General features: G+C 38.8%; 2 protein-coding genes across 3 annotated transcripts; one reads left to right on the top strand and one right to left on the bottom strand.

Annotated features, from left to right (window-relative positions):
* The first annotated feature begins 1,229 nt into the window (after nucleotides 1-1,229).
* On the top strand, nucleotides 1,230-12,679 carry LOC122076689 (proline iminopeptidase). 2 transcript variants are annotated; one of them, XM_042642132.1, is made up of 11 exons: nucleotides 1,230-1,400; nucleotides 1,898-2,103; nucleotides 5,427-5,525; nucleotides 5,595-5,705; nucleotides 7,188-7,250; nucleotides 7,377-7,470; nucleotides 8,069-8,166; nucleotides 8,720-8,821; nucleotides 9,221-9,334; nucleotides 9,514-9,588; nucleotides 12,337-12,679. In XM_042642132.1, the coding sequence occupies exons 1-11, from the start codon at nucleotides 1,247-1,249 to the stop codon at nucleotides 12,445-12,447; spliced, it is 1,227 nt and encodes a 408-aa protein (XP_042498066.1). In that variant the 5' UTR covers nucleotides 1,230-1,246; the 3' UTR covers nucleotides 12,448-12,679. The 2 variants fall into 2 exon arrangements, with proteins under 2 accessions (XP_042498066.1, XP_042498067.1); XM_042642133.1 differs by lacking the exon at nucleotides 1,230-1,400 and adding an exon at nucleotides 1,478-1,551.
* A 626-nt stretch (nucleotides 12,680-13,305) lies between these two features.
* Nucleotides 13,306-17,265, bottom strand: LOC122076688 (probable xyloglucan glycosyltransferase 12). The gene is made up of 5 exons (XM_042642131.1): nucleotides 15,519-17,265; nucleotides 15,092-15,400; nucleotides 14,679-14,969; nucleotides 14,477-14,590; nucleotides 13,306-14,324 (listed from the first exon to the last, which is right to left on the bottom strand). Exons 1-5 carry the CDS (start codon nucleotides 16,284-16,286, stop codon nucleotides 13,752-13,754), a joined length of 2,055 nt encoding a protein of 684 aa, XP_042498065.1. The 5' UTR covers nucleotides 16,287-17,265; the 3' UTR covers nucleotides 13,306-13,751.
* Between the last annotated feature and the right edge of the window lie 2,487 nt (nucleotides 17,266-19,752).

Genomic DNA, 19,752 nt, shown 5'->3' with positions numbered 1-19,752 from the left:
TATTTTCTTACCATAAAATTTGTGAAAAATACTTAAACTATTATTGTTTTCTGTCCTTATGATTATTATATTTGTAATACATATTTACTTAAAAGGGTGCAACTTGTTGTCAATTGTAGTTGCAGTGATGAACTGATAAGTTGTAACCTTGTTTAATTGCCCTTTGCCTTATTCCTAACAGATATTTAATGCAAAGTTTTTGAAAAGTTGAAAGTTACTTAATACAATATTTAATAGAATAAATGGCAGATTTACCTTCAATGGAGAAAAAAATATGTTAATCTTAAAAGGACAAAAAAACTAAGGTTACAATTTTTTTTTCTTAAGGTTACATATCCTTAGTTCACTACTTTAGCTACAATACGATTTTTCATTACTTAAATAACTAATTGTAGTAGTTAGGATTAAGTCATAGACCAAATGTGCCACCAAGTTTAGAACTTCAAAGTGACATAGGCATTATGTATTTACTTAAAATTGCTTCCAAGTACTTCAAAGTGACACAAGTATTCTATATTTACTTAAAATTCCCCACAATGCTACGGTAGTCAACAAGTGAATTTTGGTAAGGAACTTGGATTGTCATGGTCAAGTTTTGAGATTCAATCTTGCTTTAATTCTTATCATATAAGCCTTCAATCATATTTTTCTAAAAAGTCGAAAGTAGTGGAGTAGGTGGGAGGTGGAAGCGTTGTTTGTTCTGAATAAATCCTAAAACATATCCATTGATGATAAACATGTATTCAACGATTTAGGATGATGTTTGAAACATATCCTTGGTTTTAGGATATGTGTCTCCTAGATGCCTCCGCTTAGTCACGATCTTCTTCTCAATGAAAGCGTCTTTTACGAAAAAATAAAAATAAAAACATATTCTTGAAAAAGATTCTAGATCTAAAATATATTCTGAAAGATGATTTTTTCCACTTACTTTCACTTTAAAATACATTACATATCCTATTTCAAGAATGCACACAAAATACAACCTAGGTCTCCTTGTTTTTTTTTTTTGGGGTAAAGATAGGTCTCCTTGTTTACTTACCAAGGTTGGGATTAAAATATAGACGCAGCCTAATTTGGTAAACATACCTCTCTCTCTCTCTCTTTTATTAAAGTAATTTTCTCAGTAAGAAAAATAATAATAATAATAACAATAATTAATTAATTAATTAATTAAAAAAAAAAGCTGAGTCATCAAGTGAATTCAATACAATTCAATCAAATGATGCCAGATTGCGTAGGCAGAATGATGAGTTTAGGGGTTAATTGCATTATACCGCATTCTCTGCCCCATCTGGATCTTCTTCCTCCTCTAACAACTATAAACTCCCCTTCCTTCTCTTCTTCCCTTTCTAACCATTCAACTCCTTCAATCTCGACCCGCCTGAACTTTCACTCAGGTACGTTATACTTATTTGTTTGATGAATAGGTACGTTATACTGTAATCTGCTATATTTGTTTTCTTTTCCTAAAGCACATATCCATTCTCAGTCTATTGTCAGTCTGCGCTTCTCTTTTACTTTTGGTTCTTCCCAACATCTGATTTACGAGTATTTTTTTTCCCTTTCTTCTTTGATTTAATTATTTACTGTATAATGGGTTCATTCTCTCTCAGGGTTTTATCTACTCCTGTGTAACATAATGAGATTCTTCTTAAATTCATTTTCACTTCTCCATAATTCTTTTTAGATTATTCTTAGTTTGTAGGATGATTCATCGGCGTTAAATAAAAAAAGTGATCTCTTTGTTTGTTCTTCTATCGAGATTGTCTCCCCCTGGAGAACTTGTTTGTTGTTGGTTATTGCTTTGCCTGATAGGGGAACCACTCGTGTTCGTTGCGTTCACTCAAATTACAGTTGGAATTACTAAATTGGCTTTTGGTTGGGTCTCCTGCAGGAAGAAACTTATCACCTGTACTCCGTCCTCAAACTAGCTGTTATAAGAAAGGACGATTGCCTGACGCAGCCATGGACTTGGGCAAGGAACCTTCAGAATTTAGGAGGGAATTTTATCCAGATATTGAGCCTTACAGTTCAGGTATTTTGAAGGTTTCGGATCTCCATTCCATCTACTGGGAGCAGTCAGGGAACCCTACTGGGCATGTGAGTAGGCACTGTACCATTATTGTACCTCCAGCTTATGATTCTGTTTCCTACCATATCATGAAATTCAATGATGTTTTGCGGTCATTGTTACTGATAACAGGCTTCTGTCACAGAAGCCTCAGTTGCTTTAATTTCTGAAATGAACTTGTGATCTACTGAAGATACCCCATTTGTTGCCTCTACTATCTTGAGCATGTGGTGTAGTTGCTGTATCCCTTCTGAACTACCTGGTATTTCTTATTGCTGTTGCCCGCTGAAATATGCAAACTAATTACAAACTTGTATGCTTTGCATTCATCTCAGTGATCTTGGGGAGGAATTGTTTTTTTTTTTTTTGCTAACAACTGGTATCCAGGCTGAAGGCCTGACTAGTCCCGCGAACCCATACTGAACCCATACAATTCCTTCAGTGATCCTGGGGAGGAATTGTATTAATTAATGTCAAGTTAAATAAAATGGCTTCATTATCAAGACTACAAAAGGAAGCTTCAAATTAACTGCTTAGTTCGTCCCTAGACAAATAGGAGATATGTCCGTTGAATCTTCATAATGTCATATCTCGTCAACCCTTATAACCCCTAAAAATACATTAATACCTAATAATGATATTGAAGAACCTCAGCAAAAGAAGACAATAAACAGCAGCAATATAAAATCTATCGCAGGCAGAAACAGGTTTCAAGAACCTGAGGATAAATTGAATTCAAGAACTACATCAACAGAGAATAAAAGGGGGTGATTTTATCATCGAATTGAGGTATGGATGAGTGGATTTAACCCTCAAAATCTCAGGCCAAACTGGTGGCCCAATCTGGAGTTCTATCGACTCTTGATTTAGGGTTCAAATAGGGAGATTTCTGATACTAGTCACATCAGGGTTCAGATCAAGGTTTAAGATCTCTCTCGCCCCCCATCTCACTAATTCAAAAAAGAGGGATCTCGCCGAGATCATGTATTGTTTCCCAGTCGACTCGGTGGTTGGTCTCAATGGCTATATGGTTTTTGTAGTCCCCTGAAAATTGGTATTACCCTATTTTAGGCTTTCTAAACACAATGGAACATCAGTTATTTAAAATCAAACATAAAATTGTACTTTGACTTTGTTCCCTATGTAAGTAGTCTTTGACTCTTCGGACCTTAGGCTAGTATGTTCTATGCCACAATCCACATTCCACAATCAAGACATGACACAACATAATCATAAGAATTTAAAAGACATCATATATAAGAAAAGTAACTCCAAATGTGGATGAGGAGGTAATATTCTCTACTCTTTAAGCTTCAATGAGTGTAGGAATGGAGATCGTCAAGCAAAAGCACCAAAATCCTTGCTCCTTGGCTTTTTTTCTTCAAAGAAGTAGAGAGAGAGGTGAGATCTTGGCGAGATTTAGTGAGATTTGACAAGATCTCGGTCGAGTTCTTCTACAATTTGTATCTCGCCATGCATCTCATCTCGCCTTTTTGAAAAAATGAGATCTCGCCGAGATCTTGAACCATGGTTCAGATGAACTCCAATTTACCATCAAAGTAGGGGTCCTTAGGTGGGGAAGGGATTCCCAAAAGATCAGTCCCAACAGTCCAAGGACTGATGAGATCAACAGCCTTAAAGGTTTCAGCAGGAAACTCTTAAGAATGGGAGCCGCAGGTTTATTGTCCCCTTTTATCAACAACAATGGCAGCAGCAATTGGGTACTAATTGATGGAGATATCGGTGATGATCAGCAGCAGCTTCATAAGGGGTCTTTATTGGACTTAGTTGGTCAGATAACTAAAAATTCAGAATAGGGGAAAACAGAGCATTGATTGGAGAAGAGAAAAGGGGGAAGAAGGATAGGAGACTATCCTATTCTAGGGTATCTCGTCCAAGGTCTCTCACCTCACCACATCTCACAGGTATTACTTTGCACAAGCAAGATTTTCTTCATTCGATAAATCGTGGGGACTGGGGAGGAGACTTTAGGGTCCCCTATCACATATGGTAGAAAACTTTCTAAAACAAAAAAAAGAAAGTAATAAAAAAGGAAAGAAACTAGAAGCCTCTTACAAGGAAAATTGAGGCTTGTTCCTCAAGTAAACTATCGTCAAAAGACTCAAAACAAAGTCTTGGCTAAGTACATAAATTCTGAAATTAAAATAGGAAACAAATAACAAGAAGATAGGTTTGCACAACCCTTTCTCGAAACCAGCAAAGTAAGTGAAATAGGTCAAAATTCGACCCATTTTGTTCAGAACTTGTCTTTTTTATATTGAAGAAATGTATCATTTCGGTTGAAACAATACTAAGACGATACATTTCGTCGAAATTTCACCGAAACAGAAAAATTTTGACCCAAACTCTATAATCTTTGTATGTCGTTCGAGGTTTCATTTCGACATCTGTTGAAACAAAAATATTTTGCGAAATTTCGGTGAACCTTGAGCTATGGTTATGGCCTAGGTTGGGTTCCATTTCTTAACCTTTTTTTTTTCTGAAAAATTCTTGTTTCAGAAGTGTTTTCTTATGGGCTGAAAAAACTGTTGGACTGAAGCTGTAATGTGAAAGAGTCATGACAGATTTGATACCAGCTCCTGCAAAAGTGGAACTGGCCCCTACAACGTTTTGAATCCATTATCGGATTCTTCTTGCGATTACAAAAGTTAAGAATTTTTATTAGCATATTCTTCAATATTTGATGATAATAATAGAAGTTAAAGTGGGAGCTCAACTTTTATGGCATGTGCAACAAAGCAACCCCCTAGACTAAATAAACATAATTGCAAGAGGATTATGCAGAGAGAGAATTGTTTTTCAAGTTGTAATTCATTTTTGAGTCTACTTAGTAACGTGAGAGAAAGAATATGCAGATTTAGAAGATTGTGTGATCACCATCCATTTATGTGGTTCCGTCCTTGAACCAAATGAATTGTTCCCAATGAATTTTTATGGGCTTTATTTTTCCTATAGCCTATCCATGGACTCATAACCACAAGTTCTTGAATCCTCTTCACCTTAACAGTTTCTTCAATAAGTAACCTTATCTTGCCTTTCATGGATTAGCCACATTAAAAATAGATCAAAGGTGAATATGTGGTGTGTCGGCCTTTTGCATTCTGGCACTTATCATATCTAGAATTTAGTTTTTTTTTTTTTTTTGGTATGTCAATCTTTGCCAGTCTTTTCTTTATATGATATGGGATGGTTATTTTCTTGGAAGAGTTGATAAACTGCTTTCTCCTATTACAAATTTACTACACACTTTTTGCTGCCTGATCAAATTCTGTTATATGTGTGTTATGTATTTAACTTGACGGATGTTTCATAAACATTGTTGCCTTGGCAGCCAGTCGTGTTTCTTCATGGAGGGCCAGGAGGAGGAACCTCACCTAATAACCGAAAATTCTTTGACCCTGAATTCTATCGGATCGTTTTATTTGATCAGGTATATATCTTTAGACCTAATATATGAAGTGTCTGTATTGTTATTTAATGGAACTTAGTCTTTTTGCAGAGAGGTGCTGGTGGAAGTACTCCCCATGCTTGCTTGGAGAACAACACTACATGGGACCTCATTGATGATATTGAAAAGCTAAGAGAACACTTGGACATTCCAGAATGGCAGGTTAAAATATTATTTATTTATCTAATTATTATTGTTGTTGTTGTTGTTGTTATTATTATTATTATTAGTTGCTTCAAATGGATTTTGAGATATGAAATCATGGTCTAGAAAAATCTTTGTAACAGCTGTTATAAGCTCTTCCTGTTAAAACAGCTGTTATCATGCTATTGCAGAACCACCATGATGCAGATGGTAGGTACACTCTTTAAGTACCAACGAAGGAGGAGAACCAGAAAAGAATTATAACTTGTGGTTCTGGTTTGGACCAGTTTTCTTGTTCAGATCTGAATTATGGTTCAGACCTGGTTCAGCCAATTGTGAGGATCAGTTTAGAGTCCTATTTCTTTTATTTTTCTTAGTATTAAAAGGTATAGAAGCTGGATTAGGACACGTGTCCAGTCATGTTTCCATCAAAGTTTCCTTTCTTGTCATAGTGTTTTAGTTGCATTAGGAAACTCCATTCACAGCCTGCTGGAGGACTTGGAGTTTGTCTTGACTTTTATTTAGCTCTATAGAAGCATGTAAAGGGTTAGGCCCTTTCCCACAATTTTAGATGAATGGAATTGGGATTTGGGTCTGTGAGATACAACTCATGTTTTGCTCTGGATTCAGTAGAAGACCTCGTGGGATTCCAGGTTGGATTAACGATGAGATTCCAGTCCTATAAATCAGGTGGGTTTCCTCTCTTCTCTTGAATCAAGCAAGTTTCTGAGGTTCCTTCTATCCTACGGTTTCTGTTTTCTAAATTATTCTAGATCAGATTTGCTTGGTTTAAATAGTATTATGTTAGTCATGATTCTGCCTAATTAACTCCAATATCATATTCTGATTCTACTTCTTATTCAGTTTCAATTTTATATTCCAAGTTTTCTGCTGGAATGTTGAAATCCTATTTCAAATTCAGCTCTTCAAATCTCTGTTTTCTGCATTGTTCTTTTAATTCTAATCTCAGTTTTAGTTACAGTTTACTGTTCTGAGTTCTTGATTGGATTTCTCTTTGATTTCTGAATTGAAGTCGTAATCTGTCCTGTGATTCTGCATTATTTGAGCTATCCTACTTCCAGTAGAAATACTCTATATATGTGTATCTGTCCATCAGATTCTGGTAAAACTTGACAGGATTATCCATCCAGTAAGGCAAGCCTTCAATCAGAGTTTCTGCCCAACCAGATCAGTAATTTCTGAGTTGTTAATGTCTCCTAATCTGGTTCTTATTTTTTAACTATGATCTTGTTGAAAGCTGATCTCCCACTGGTTCTCAACGGTTTGGGACTAGTTTGCTTCACACTATACTGTTATAATATTTTCTTCTCAATTTAAATCAATGGACTTCGTAGTTGGTAATAGACATTATATGAAAAATAGGCTGGGGCGAGGCAAGCTATTGTAATGGTAGAATCCGACATCTTTTCAGGTCTTTTAATGGCCCTTTTAAAACCTTGGATATGATTCCAACTTTCATTCTTCAGACACATTGTGCAGGTTTTTGGTGGGTCATGGGGAAGCACATTGGCTCTTGCTTACAGTCAATCACACCCTGAAAAGGTTCATGTTTTCTTTTTGTTTATTAATATTTTTATTTATAGCTAGCTTTTCCTATAAATTGATATCCTCTAGCGGATAAGTTTGTCCTTCAGCTGCTTACATTCTTTCCATCAATGTTGTCTTAAGGTTACTGGATTGGTTCTTCGAGGCATTTTTCTGTTACGGAAGAAGGAACTGGATTGGTTTTATGAGGGTGGTGCTGCAGCTATATTCCCTGATGGTATGTGTGTCATTCCTACTTGAACTGGTAGTGCTATGAATTTGTTGCCCTGCTGCTTGTAGTGTTATCATCTCTCTCTCTCTCTCTCTCTCTCTTGCATGTGTAGAAACAGATGTTCCAATTTTTACCAAAAAATTTAAAAATAAACTAATTTTCCAATCACTAATTGTATACTGGAACATCTAAAAGTAAGTAACATATTAAGCTCATCTGTTCTGAGGGCTTGGACTCCTTGTAACTCGCCTCAAGACTGTTCTGAGGGCTTGGACTCCTTATAACTCGCCTCATATCACATAGTAAGCTCATCTGGTTCTCTGACTGGATGTGTTGTCCAAAAGATATTTTTTAGATTGGGAATAATGAAAGATGGGTTGGTTAACCTGGTCCTATTATTGGATTGGACCTTTCATGCCCTGTTGCTTTCGTATATTAGAATTCTGCTGATAAGAAGTGAAGATTCAAAGACAATAGTAATGGGTAAAGAGAATTGAAGTTATGATGTACGTCATGTTATTTGGATATGACATAGAAATTGATTGTTCTCTTGAGCTTGGTGGTCTGTGTCTTGTTGCTAATGATGTTTCTTCTCAATGTTCAGCTTGGGAGCCCTTCAGAGATCTTATTCCAGAAAATGAAAGGGACTGTTTCATCAGTGCCTACAGCAAGAGGTTGAACTCTGAGGATATGGAAACACAAGTAAGGGTTATCAGTAATTGTTTTTGGTTCTTGAATTAACCACAAACACTTCAACACTGTAGTTTTTAATAAGAAAATACAAGAAGATTACTGATTCAGTAGACGTATAATATGAACCTGGATAGCCAACTGGAAGTCCGAATGTTTACTCGGCAAACTTCTCAGCACAAACTTTGAGCTATGGCCTCCCTATATGATTTTATTTCATCAGTTGATGTGTTGCTTGAAGGAGCAAGACATCCTCAACTTTATTTTTGACATTTCTTAATGGCTTGATAGTTTTAATTCGTGTAGATTATATATGAATTTATGGCATACTCAGATTCTCTGTGTAAGAGAATTGATTAGAGATTATCATAAGACCTGATTATGCTAACAGAATTTTTTAACCTAAAGTCCTACCTCTGCACATAGGCATTTCAGAAATTTCATTGGTCCTATCTGCATGCTATTTGTCATTTATCTCCTGCCTGACCTGATTAATCTTGCACTAGAATTTATTGTTATATCATTCACAATTAGCTTTTCATTTCTTTGTGTCATCCGTTCATAGTTTGCAGCAGCTAGAGCCTGGACCAAATGGGAAATGATGACTGCCCATCTTCATCCAAATGAAGAGAACATTAAAAAAGGCGATGATGATAAATTTTCATTGGTGAGTTATTTTATTTCTATATTGTTTTACAATTTACACTAGCATAGTATTACTGCGATGTACGTGATAGGATAGCAAATATTGGTAAGAATTATTGCGTTGATCCTTATAGCAGCAGACATTGTAAGCTCTTTACTGAGCAGTAGTGAGCTATATTTTATATAAACTATTATGCAAAAAGGGATTTTGTGAGAAAAGGTTAGGAAAGACAATACATGGGTTAAGATTGACAAGTACAGCTTTGAATTGAGTTGAATGGCATAATAGGATCCATTTAGTCAACCCCAATTAATTGGATTAAGGATCTTTTTTTCCCTTGAGAGTAATTCTCAATTAAGTTGAGTTTAATAGAAATTATTGTGTAGTCTTATGCGTTATATTTGCTTTTGCTGTATACAGGCATTTGCAAGGATCGAAAATCATTACTTTATGAACAAGGGATTTTTTCCTTCGGAATCATTCCTGTTGGACAACATTGAGAAGATAAGGCATATTACAACTATAATCGTACAGGTGATTTGTGATTTATTATTGAGGTTTTTTTTATTGATTAATTCATCACTTAAAATTATTATATTGGCAGAGTTGAGGACCCTGGACAAACTTTCATGGAAGTTCTATTGATAGTGGAAATATCCTAGCAGAGGAGTGTAGACCTGACACTGAACAAATTTAGCATGTTGATTTGACAGGGAAGATATGATGTTTGCTGCCCAATGATGTCAGCATGGGATCTTCATAAAGCATGGCCAGAAGCAGAATTAAAGGTAAGAAGAAACATGTCATCACACAAGTTGGGAGTTGGGACACATTAGACCACAACATACGTTATGCCCACAGGAGCTCCTTGTTAGACTCTCTCTGCTAATATCACATGGAAAATGTAGTAACCCATTATGGTGTAGACAGTTGATTCTATTAGTTGCATATGCTTATTTCCAAATCCGTGGAAAATGATATTGGCTTTTGTTTTTGAATTTTAAATTATTTTACTTGGTTCTTGATGCAGATCCGGATCACTTAGGGCCCACTTGGACATTCAATAAACAATAACAATAACCAACGGCAGAATTGTAATTAAACTCAAGTTAAAGAGAATGGCAATTCTGTAAATAAGTAGAACCGTGTAACAGAATGACAGTTTTGTAATTAAGTGGAACTTAACCAAAGGAAAACCAAAAGTGACTTGAGTGGAAAAAACAAACATATGGTCAAGGACAAACTAGGAAAAGGAATTTAAATTAAGGACAGACCAAAATAAATATAAAAGGTACGGCACTTGAGGAAATAGGGGGAAAAAAAATTAAAACACTCACTTTATGAGGTTGTCTTCAACCTCACGACAGAAACAAGAACCAGCAGCAAAACAAAGAGAGATGGCAGGGAGAGAGTTCGTGATGAGAACTCTCTCTCTGCACATCGATTCAGCCCCAAACCTTGGGCGAAGCTTGGATCCTCTATGGCCCTTTGGTTCCCACCGGAAGACACTTCGAAACACCAAGCAAAGAAGAACAAATTCCTCTTCAATCAGATTTGAGCGGTAGTTTTAAATAACCTGAGTTGCAGGTTTTGTGGCTTACAGCAGGGAGCACTTTCAGGTCTGAGATTCAAGGTTTAAGGTCGGCCTTCCATGGTGAACTAACCCCCAAAAGTTGCTGAAGAAAGAAGATGAGATGAAGGAGAACTATCGACTTCTATGGGTCACCAGCATCCTCTCAAAACAGGGCAGCAAGGGTCACTGATACACTCCAACAATAATAGTGAAGAAGAAACCAGCGATTGATGGGGAAAGGGGAAGAGGAGAGATTTCAGAGGGCGGAGATAGAGAGAAATCAGCCATGGTTTCAAAAGCAAAAAAACCTTCAATCAAATTTTATTCTTCAAATTTCAAATCTAAAGCTCCATATTGTATTACATGACTACTTAAAGGAAAACTCAAAGCATCTCAATGGTAACTAATTAAAAATGGAAACTAGCCTAGATAGAAACTGAAATAAAAATCAAATCTCAATAAAAGATTGTCAATCTAATTCCTAACCAATAAAAGAAAGTAAATAAAAAAAAAATTCCAAATCAAAGAGATCCCTTCCATCACCCAACTGCATTAGTTCTCTTTTGTGAAGTCGCATTATGTTGTGCTGCTAGTTTTGATAGCTCATTCATTGTAGATTGTATTAATGTTCTATGAGAATAGGTGTTTTGGTTTTTAATGGGTGTTCTGGGCATATTAAGATATCACTGTCTCTTTTTCTCTCTGTGTTTGCTTATATTAATTTTGTGTTTCTTTTCTTGTTTTGGTGATCAATGGATATGCCAATGTATGCAACCAATAAACTTGGTAACTTCTGATATGTAAAAGGCTTAGCATTCAAATTTTGGTGTGTATGTGGGCACTCCATTTGTGAAAGTTCTGGAAATTACCCAAATATTGTTAGAAAAAGGTTTAGATACATCCAACTCTGAATCATTGGGGACAACCCCATAGTTTGGAGAAGACAATTAAGGGAAAAGGATTGCAAGGGGGTCGTTTCAGCCATCAAATGTGTTAAGTTTGTCTTGAATTCTTGACCCATTTTGAAGATTGACCCGCTCCGACATATTTTGGTGGCGACCCGAATGAGAAGTTTTCTGATATCTGTGATGGAAGCAGAGGGGTTGGGCCCATCACTGATCTCGTATGGGGGTGACAGGGGCTATGTACCGGATCGACCACGACCCGATGGGTCGACCTGGGACTTGGAGTATATAATGTATTGTTGTCTTGTTGAGAAAGTCATTGTATTTTGGGGGGTTTTTTGAGCTAGGGTTTCAGGGCATGTTTTCTCGCCGCTGGTTGGGTGTAATATCTCTTCTGCATAGTGAAACATCTTCTTCTTCGCCCAATGATGTAGCACGCCACACTGGTGTGTGATTCTCATTAAATCTCTGTGTCGTGCAGATCTATTGACTATTTATTTTCATATTTCTTGGTGTTTGCTCTAACAAAACCCTAGTGCAGGCCGAGAGTGAGCAACAAAAAAACCCTAAAAGAGAGAATTTTGGTTATAATTGGAAAGTCAGAAATAATGTCTCTCTCTCTCATGATGATGCTTCATTTTTCAAATACCTATTGGTCCACTCAAAACAGAAGGCCCAGCCTGCTGCATGAAAAAAAATAGTTGATGTTTCTTGTTTAACCATGAACTGAATTGGTGTGTGCAAATTTTTTTGACATTGCTTCAAATGCCATAACCTTTTTGTATGTGCTTTTCATTGTATGTTGGTTTTCTTATTGGTATAGCCATCATGGAATATATATGAAAGCATAGATAGGTCACTGCCAATACAAGTTCCATTCCATCGGCCTAGTGTATACCTGTATATGGGATTATCATATCAGCGGTAGATTGTGTGGAGAGAACTCCTTTAAGGAGACTCTCGTCTGGCTGTCTTAGCTGATCGTTAATGCAGAGAATATTGATTTGTCTTTGCTTTTCAGTAGCTTAATTATTAAGAAGTCTGCTGCTGTGTAACAGGTTGTCCCAGATGCAGGTCATTCAGCCAATGAACCAGGGATAGCTGCTGAACTAGTTGCTGCAAATGAGAAGCTTAAGAACATTCTGAAGCCAGATCAGTCCCTCAAGTAGACAGTCAGTAGTGTGGATGTGAGACAATTAGCAAATGTCTGCCCTTGTGGAGGCCTTGATTATCTAGTTAAAAGGTGTGAGCAGATCACAGATAAACATTAGCTCATCCTTGTTCCATGACATTTTTCTGATGGTCTGGTCCAGGCTAAGTGCAGTTGCCCGTTGGAACAGAAAGGTTTGTCAAATAATGAGGTTAACTAATGAAGTAACCAGATATGATGTTTGGTGAGAATGCTACTTGTTTGGGGAACAGGATTGCGCCTTTCAGTCTCCCCGTAAATCTCCAATGCGCTGTAGATTTTCATTTATTTTAGTTGTGTCTCTGATTGAATTAATCCCGATGCTCGACTAAGCTAATTGATAGGGCAGTCAATTGTGGCTTGAATGGTAGGTAACACATTATTTCATGGTTTTGAATTGCCCAGCTATTATATCAGATATGAGAAAAAGAAAGCTATCTAGTCACTAGGCACAGGTGCAGTAAATACTGCTCCATCCACTAAAAGAAAAGATCCCATTCATGTTGATACCCATAAGTGCATTTTATTGGCCCTGCACTGGTTTGAGGGCCATGCGGCTGCTGCCACCTTTGTAATTCTGATATTAGACCCACAGGTCACAACCTTCTTGCTTTATGCATATGTTCCTTTTCTGTCTTCCCCACTTGAGATACACATGACTTGAGGCCAATTGTGTAGGGGACCTCTACAAGCTCATATACAAAATTTGTCTCCTTGTAGTAGAGGACATAGACGAGCGGCCAAAATTGTGCTGCCCGTGGAAGTAGACACGAGATAGTATTATTGATGATCTGTCCTTGGGGGAGAGAAAACAAGGATTACGGACACAGATCTGGAGTTTTGGTCGAATTCTTCCCATGTGATTCAAATTTCAATAATTGAAGAGGTTTGTCCATTACATTGATTTGCCTTTTTCGTTAACCAACCCCTTCTGAGTTCTGATCAGTCCCAAGCCGCAACCACAAGTTTATGTTGTATTGGGAACTTTTTTTGCTTAATTGAATTGCATTTACAGCTGATATGAATTAGGATCTTCCCAAAAGAAAAAAATAGTATCTACAAGAAAAGAATTACTTTGGGAAGAGTTAGCCTTTGAGGAATGGACAATTGTATATGGTTATTTCGGGATTCTTATCACTTCTCATAAAGAGCACAGCACTGTCACTCGAATCCATCGCCCGCCCGCCCACTCGCCCACTTCACTCTAGGGTTCCAAACATTCATCCGTCACGGCGGCACCCCACTCTGCCTATCTCTGTCTCTTTTGAGTTTTGAGTTGCTCAGTCAGTCGACCTGTTCGCCAATCAGGTCGAGACCCACCAACAGGAAAGAAATTCCCTGAAATAGGAGGAAGTAGAAATGTATACCCTGCGCAGAAAGCAAGCTTCTCGCCGCCGCAGTAAGCAGAAGAAAAGCCAACGCCAACTCCTTCGTATATATCCTGTTGTGCTTCTTTTTTCCTTGCTCCTTCTGTTGCTGCTTCTTGGGCTCCTCCTCAACCACAGACGCAATATCACCCTCGGAGGAACGCCCAGACTTCTTGGTGACCACCCACTCGTAAGCACTCCCCAGCTGGAAGAGGCCCGACACCATGGCATTAAACTTGGTCACTGACATGGTGTTCTCGAACAGAAGGTATGGCACGATGAAGGGGAAGGATTTTGGGGCCGGCATGATATTTAGGAAAGACATGGTTACTGGAATATAGCACACCAGCCAGGCCGGAAGCTCTGCTTCTGGTACGAACATCGTCAATGGAAGAATTATGCAGAAGAGGGTAAAAGAATAGAAAGGTAGGATCAATTTTCTGAGGAGGAAGAAGAGGAAGATGAGGTTGGCTTTCTTCCACACACTAATCTGCATCCACCACCCCAAATTGGAAACCACAGAAAAAAATAGTGAGCAATTTAAGTTAAAAAAACAGAACACATTGACTAAATTGTGAATCTATTAACATGATCAAAAAAAAAAAAAAAGAAGCAAGCCTCAAAATTTCTCTCTTCAAGTACCTTTGATCGGATAATGTCGGGTAAACAGAGGCGAAACAACTGCATCGGCCCAGAATGCCATCTATGTTGCTGTTTACGGTAAGCTTCGTAAGATTCTGGTAGCTCACATTTGCACTGAAACAAAGAAAAAACCGGAAGCTGTTAGCGAGAATATTAAATTTTAAAATCCGAGTTTCATTGCCTAGTTAAACTAGTAGCTCACCTCAACGTCATTGAGGAAGATAAATTTCCAGCCATGGAGATGAGCCCGGACGGCAATGTCCATGTCCTCAACGGTGGTCCTTTCCATCCATCCACCTGATTCTTCCAAAGCCTTTATCCTCCACACACCAGCAGTCCCATTAAAGCCAAAGAAATTGATGAAAATCCCATTCACCTGCTGCTCCACCTCGAAGTGGAAAGACAGGTTTACGTTCTGCAACCTCGTGAGCAGGTTCTCATCCTTGTTCACGAACGACCACCTGGCTTGAACCAATGCCAATTCATCGTTGCCCTGCAAGCAAACCCCATTAGGACAAGAGCAACCCAACCAGAAAAAAACCACAGCAATTTCCCATGTCTTTCTTGTTTTCAGTAACTGCAAGCTCAAAATGATACTAGAGGAAAGGTGTATACCCTGAAGTGAGGAATTGTCCTCTTGAGGAAGTCTGGGGTGGGTTGGAAATCAGCATCAAATATGGTGACGAACTCATAGTCCTTGACGTAGCTGCAATTCATAGCGGACTTGAGATTGCCCGCTTTGTACCCGTCCCTGATAACCCGATGTCTGTAGACGATGGGGGCACCCTCCTGCTGCCATTTATGAACCTCCTCCTTGATCAGCAATTGTGTTGTCGGATCATCGGAATCGTCCAGCACTTGGATCAGTAGATTCGACCTCGGCCAATCTAGGTTGCAGACGGCACCAATGGATTGTTGATAAACCTTAAACAAAGGCAGTCAGTGAATCAGACCAAAATTCCAACTTTAAACTTTAACCTTTGAACAGAGAAAAAGAGGAAGAAGAGCAATGGGCAGGGGCGTTTAGAGAGGCGAAAGCTACCTCCTTCTCGTTGCACATCGGAATCTGAACCAGAACCATGGGGAAGAAGTCGCCTACATTGCCATCGTTGGATTCAATATCCTCATTTGTCCTTCTGGGGGGGATTGGTTTGATTTTCCTCAATCGGATCCAGAAGCAACCCAAGCATTGGATCAAACGGTCGGCACTCTGTATGAGGAAGAGAGCAATACAGACATTGGCGAGGAATTGGAGAGTTGGAGCGAGGTACTCCAGCCTGATCATGACCCATTTAGAATAGAGAGAATCAAAAATCCCCCGGACTCCCCAGGGCGTGGACAAGATGCGTTGCAGTTGCAGGTCGGGAGTCCCAAAATGCCAACCCTTGAAGTAGGCCACAACCTCAAACCCCAACAACAGGAGGGAGAACCACAAGAAAACCCTGATAAAAGCATAGATTCGCCTCCTAACTCTAGGGTTCTCATTCTCGATCTCGCTCCCAATCTCCGAATCGGTCGTTCCAGAAGCCAACCGACGCCTTACAGCGGCAGCAAGACCCAACATTGCCGAAGCGATGGAAGTGAGACAGCCAGCAGCCCTGTGAGCTCTTAGGAGAAGAACTAGAGTGAGCTGTTTGGCGTTCTTCCCTCTAACCTTGTCATCGTTCTCACTTCTCCCTCCATCAAGGAGGAAGTTTTCTTTCAGAGGACCCTCTAACTCAACCATGGACCAGTTAGGGTTCTCCATCTTCACGACCACCGGCATTCCACGGTGGTTCTTCTTCGCCCACCAACCAAACGACGGTGCCATTAATCCCTCCTTATTTTCCTCCTTTTCCCTCTGTGATGTCAGAAACCTACCTCAGTCACAATAACTCTCAAAGAGCTCCAGCGAGGATTGATAAGCTCCAGCCTCCAAAAGATGACAGAACCCACATGACAATGAGACAATCTACCCTCAAAAGAGAAGCAAACAAAAGAAAAAAAGTAGCAGAGAAAGAGAGAGAGAGTTAAGGAAAAACGGACGCGTGGGTGCGAGAGAAGTTGAAGCAAAGAGTCTTCAGTTCAGTTAAGGGAGACATTTAGATGTTCTTATAATGGAGCTCTGTAGATTTGGTTGAATAGTCCAAAAATTCTCTTACTCGATTACAGCCTGCAGGCCACCGAAACAGAAACAGAGTAGGGAGAGAGTGAGGGAGAAGTAAACAAGAGAAGAAGATAGAATAACAGCTCAACACGTCTTAGATTTCTATTCGAATGAAAAAGAAAGGGGGGAAATTGATGCATTAAAATAATAAACAAAAATGGACTCAAACGAGAACCGAATAGCACATTTTAGGGTTCAGATCATGAAAAGATGGTAAAGTCGTCTTCTTCTTGAACTGGCAATGAAAAGAAAATGGATATTTCCTACAATTTGTGTGAAATCTATGAACAAACAAGTAAATCTAAATCAAAACAGATTTGTCCGAGTCTAGTGATGTCGATGTCGATTCGATTCGTTTCGATGGACTGCATTGATAAGGAGAACAAAAATGGAATCACGTTCACAAGAAGAAGAGGAAAACAAAACGAAGCTAAGAGCCCAAAAAAAGGAAGAAACAAAACTCTCTCTTTTCTCAAGTTTCTATACCCCACTGTGATGTGTATGTGTGATCACCTACTAATTATTGATCTACTAAAAGTGGGGAATAAAGGGTTAAACCTGCAAAATTACAGCGTCAATTAAAATTTGAAACAATAGGCGATCCGGAACGAATGTGTTTCAGGGACTGGGAGAACTGGGTGGAATTTTGGATTGGGAGATCTTAGAAGGTCTGTCTTGTGCTGGTATCCGTCTGGTTTGATCTGTTTTTGTGATGACTTGTGATTTACGCGTATGAAATTCAAAAGAGATTTATTGTGGCTGTCCATCCATTTTCCATGATAAATCCATTTTTCACTAATTACTGCTTTCTCGCAAAAGCACGTGAGACTCAAGACTTAGGACCCGTTTGATAACGTTTTTACCGTTTTTGTGTCCGAAAATACAGAAACGGACTTTTAGGTATTTGATAAACCTTATTTCTCAAAACATTTCTTGTAGAATTTTTTTTTTAGACAATATAATGCAAAAATATCTCTTTCCATTCCTCTGTGCTTAATCGACGGACCACCATTGAAGCTGCTCAGAGAACCTTCACGTCGGCTCATCACCAAAAATTGCCCATCACCACTCGGTTCAACTACCTCCACGTCGGCTCCTACCGCCGCAGGGAGTCTCTCATCGTCTTCCACCTCCAGTAGTGCCACAAATGGGAGGGCAGCTCTGATGACTTTAAGACCCGCAAGATTCGAGCTGAGGCCAATTGCCCTCGCTGGTCCAAGCAGATGGACCTGTTTTTCTCTAATCGTCACCCCCACTTCTTCCTTGGCTGCAGGCGACAAAGGAGGCTACCAGGCCGTTAATCTCTGCCCCAATTGCAAGACAACTTATTACTTCCGCCCCTACAAGATGGCTCCCATGTAGGGTAGCTTCATTGAGATTGGAAGGGTCAGAGGAGGTGGAGGAGGAGTACCAATCAAGGATTTTGAGAGGAAATCTAGCGAGGGCGGCAATGAGGGCGACTGAAGCGTTGCAGGTGGCGGTGGTGGCGAGGAGGATTTCGCAAGAACCCTAGGTTGGGCTTCTGACAGATCCCTCCGAGATGCCCAAGTCTTGAAGTATCTTCCGCGATCGATCAAGATGTCCATAATCCAGTGAAGTTTGCTTGCCTAACGTGCAATCTAATCGGTGTCATGAAGCTTCGATGATGCCGCCCTGAGGAAATGCTTGCGAAGGAGTTGTAGACACCCATCAAATGCAGAGTACAGGGACTCTTTACTGAGGTCATTCTGGGATGAGTTCTCCCGAGCGCAAGCATTGGATTTTCGTTGATTGTAGTCGTTTTACAGAAATACAGAAACAAATTCAACTTATTTCGTCTGGGGCATTTCTAGAACCATAAATAGGAAGAAATTTCAATTTTTATTTCTGAAAACAAGTGAAACAAAACTGTTTTGTCAAACATTTTTTGTTCCGTTTCTTGACACAGAAACGACAGATATGTGTTTCTTGAAACGTTATCAAACGGGCCCTTAGAGAGACAATCGAACACTCTAAAACGGTAAGCCTTTGGGCTATGGGGTGGCTAACTATTTCTTATGACCAAACCAAACGCTCGTTCGTGGAAGTTTGAACCAGAAAAAAAACAAGCGAGTGGCTGTCTGTTGGTGTCGGTGTTGATCGTTGGGACCTGGGCTTGGAACTTGGGAGTGTTGTCGAATGCGCACACTGCAATGAAGATTAGTTAAATCTTTCCTTTCTAATTCCACAGCCAGTCCCCACACGGTGCATGTTGATGGTCGGTGGTTGCGCTTGATGGTTTGCAAGTGTGAGGGCTTGGTCTCGGTAGCTATGTTCCATTCCCATGGTTTTAGGTATTGGTATTCTACCCTAAAAGAAAAAAAAGGTATTGATATAGGATCGATCGATACCTATTAGTATCAGCCATCATCAAAATTGAAAAAATCTTTCAATACAAAGGTTGGTTTAATCAAACCTTCTGACCGACACTCTTCTCACACCAAGTGATTCCACGACCAACTCCCTTCAGTACACAAACCATCAAGCCCCTTACTTGTACAAAGGCCTCTGACCATGAAAGAAGGCTCCTCATATGCAGCAGAACTCGCTACAGAAGTGCAACCTCTTCTGATGAGGCTCATACCATTGGGGTTCCATACCAAAGTTGAGGAAAAAATTTTGGCATAAATTTCATGAGGAATTACTTCTGAATCTAATGTGTTCTCTAGAAATTAAGCACTGGTTATCTCCAATAAATGCATATTTACTAATCATTTCAAGAAAAATAAATAAATATTTTTAAAATTTTTAAAATCTCAATTTATCATAAAAATACTTCTATTTAATATATTAATTTAAGCAAATCCAGACGTTAGTCATAAAATGCCATTATCATTCATCAATGTGACAATACAATCTAATCTCAAGTTAGCCATGAGACATCTAACACCATTCTATCATTTTTCCACCTTTTATTAAAATAAAAAAACAATATTTTGGATCCCCCCCTTTTTTTTCTCGATGTTATAAAAAACAATGAATCAAACACATGAAATGGCAAAACCAGACTTAGGAATCATACATAATCAGAATCATGAACGATAGAATCAGATTCAAATCTGTTTTTTTCAGCTAACTATATTAGTTGGTAGTAACATCGGTTTTTTTTTTT

Source organism: Macadamia integrifolia, chromosome 4 (assembly GCF_013358625.1).
Source record: "Macadamia integrifolia cultivar HAES 741 chromosome 4, SCU_Mint_v3, whole genome shotgun sequence".
Classification (NCBI taxonomy): Eukaryota; Viridiplantae; Streptophyta; class Magnoliopsida; order Proteales; family Proteaceae; genus Macadamia; species Macadamia integrifolia.
This window is presented reverse-complemented; position numbering and strand designations above follow the sequence as displayed.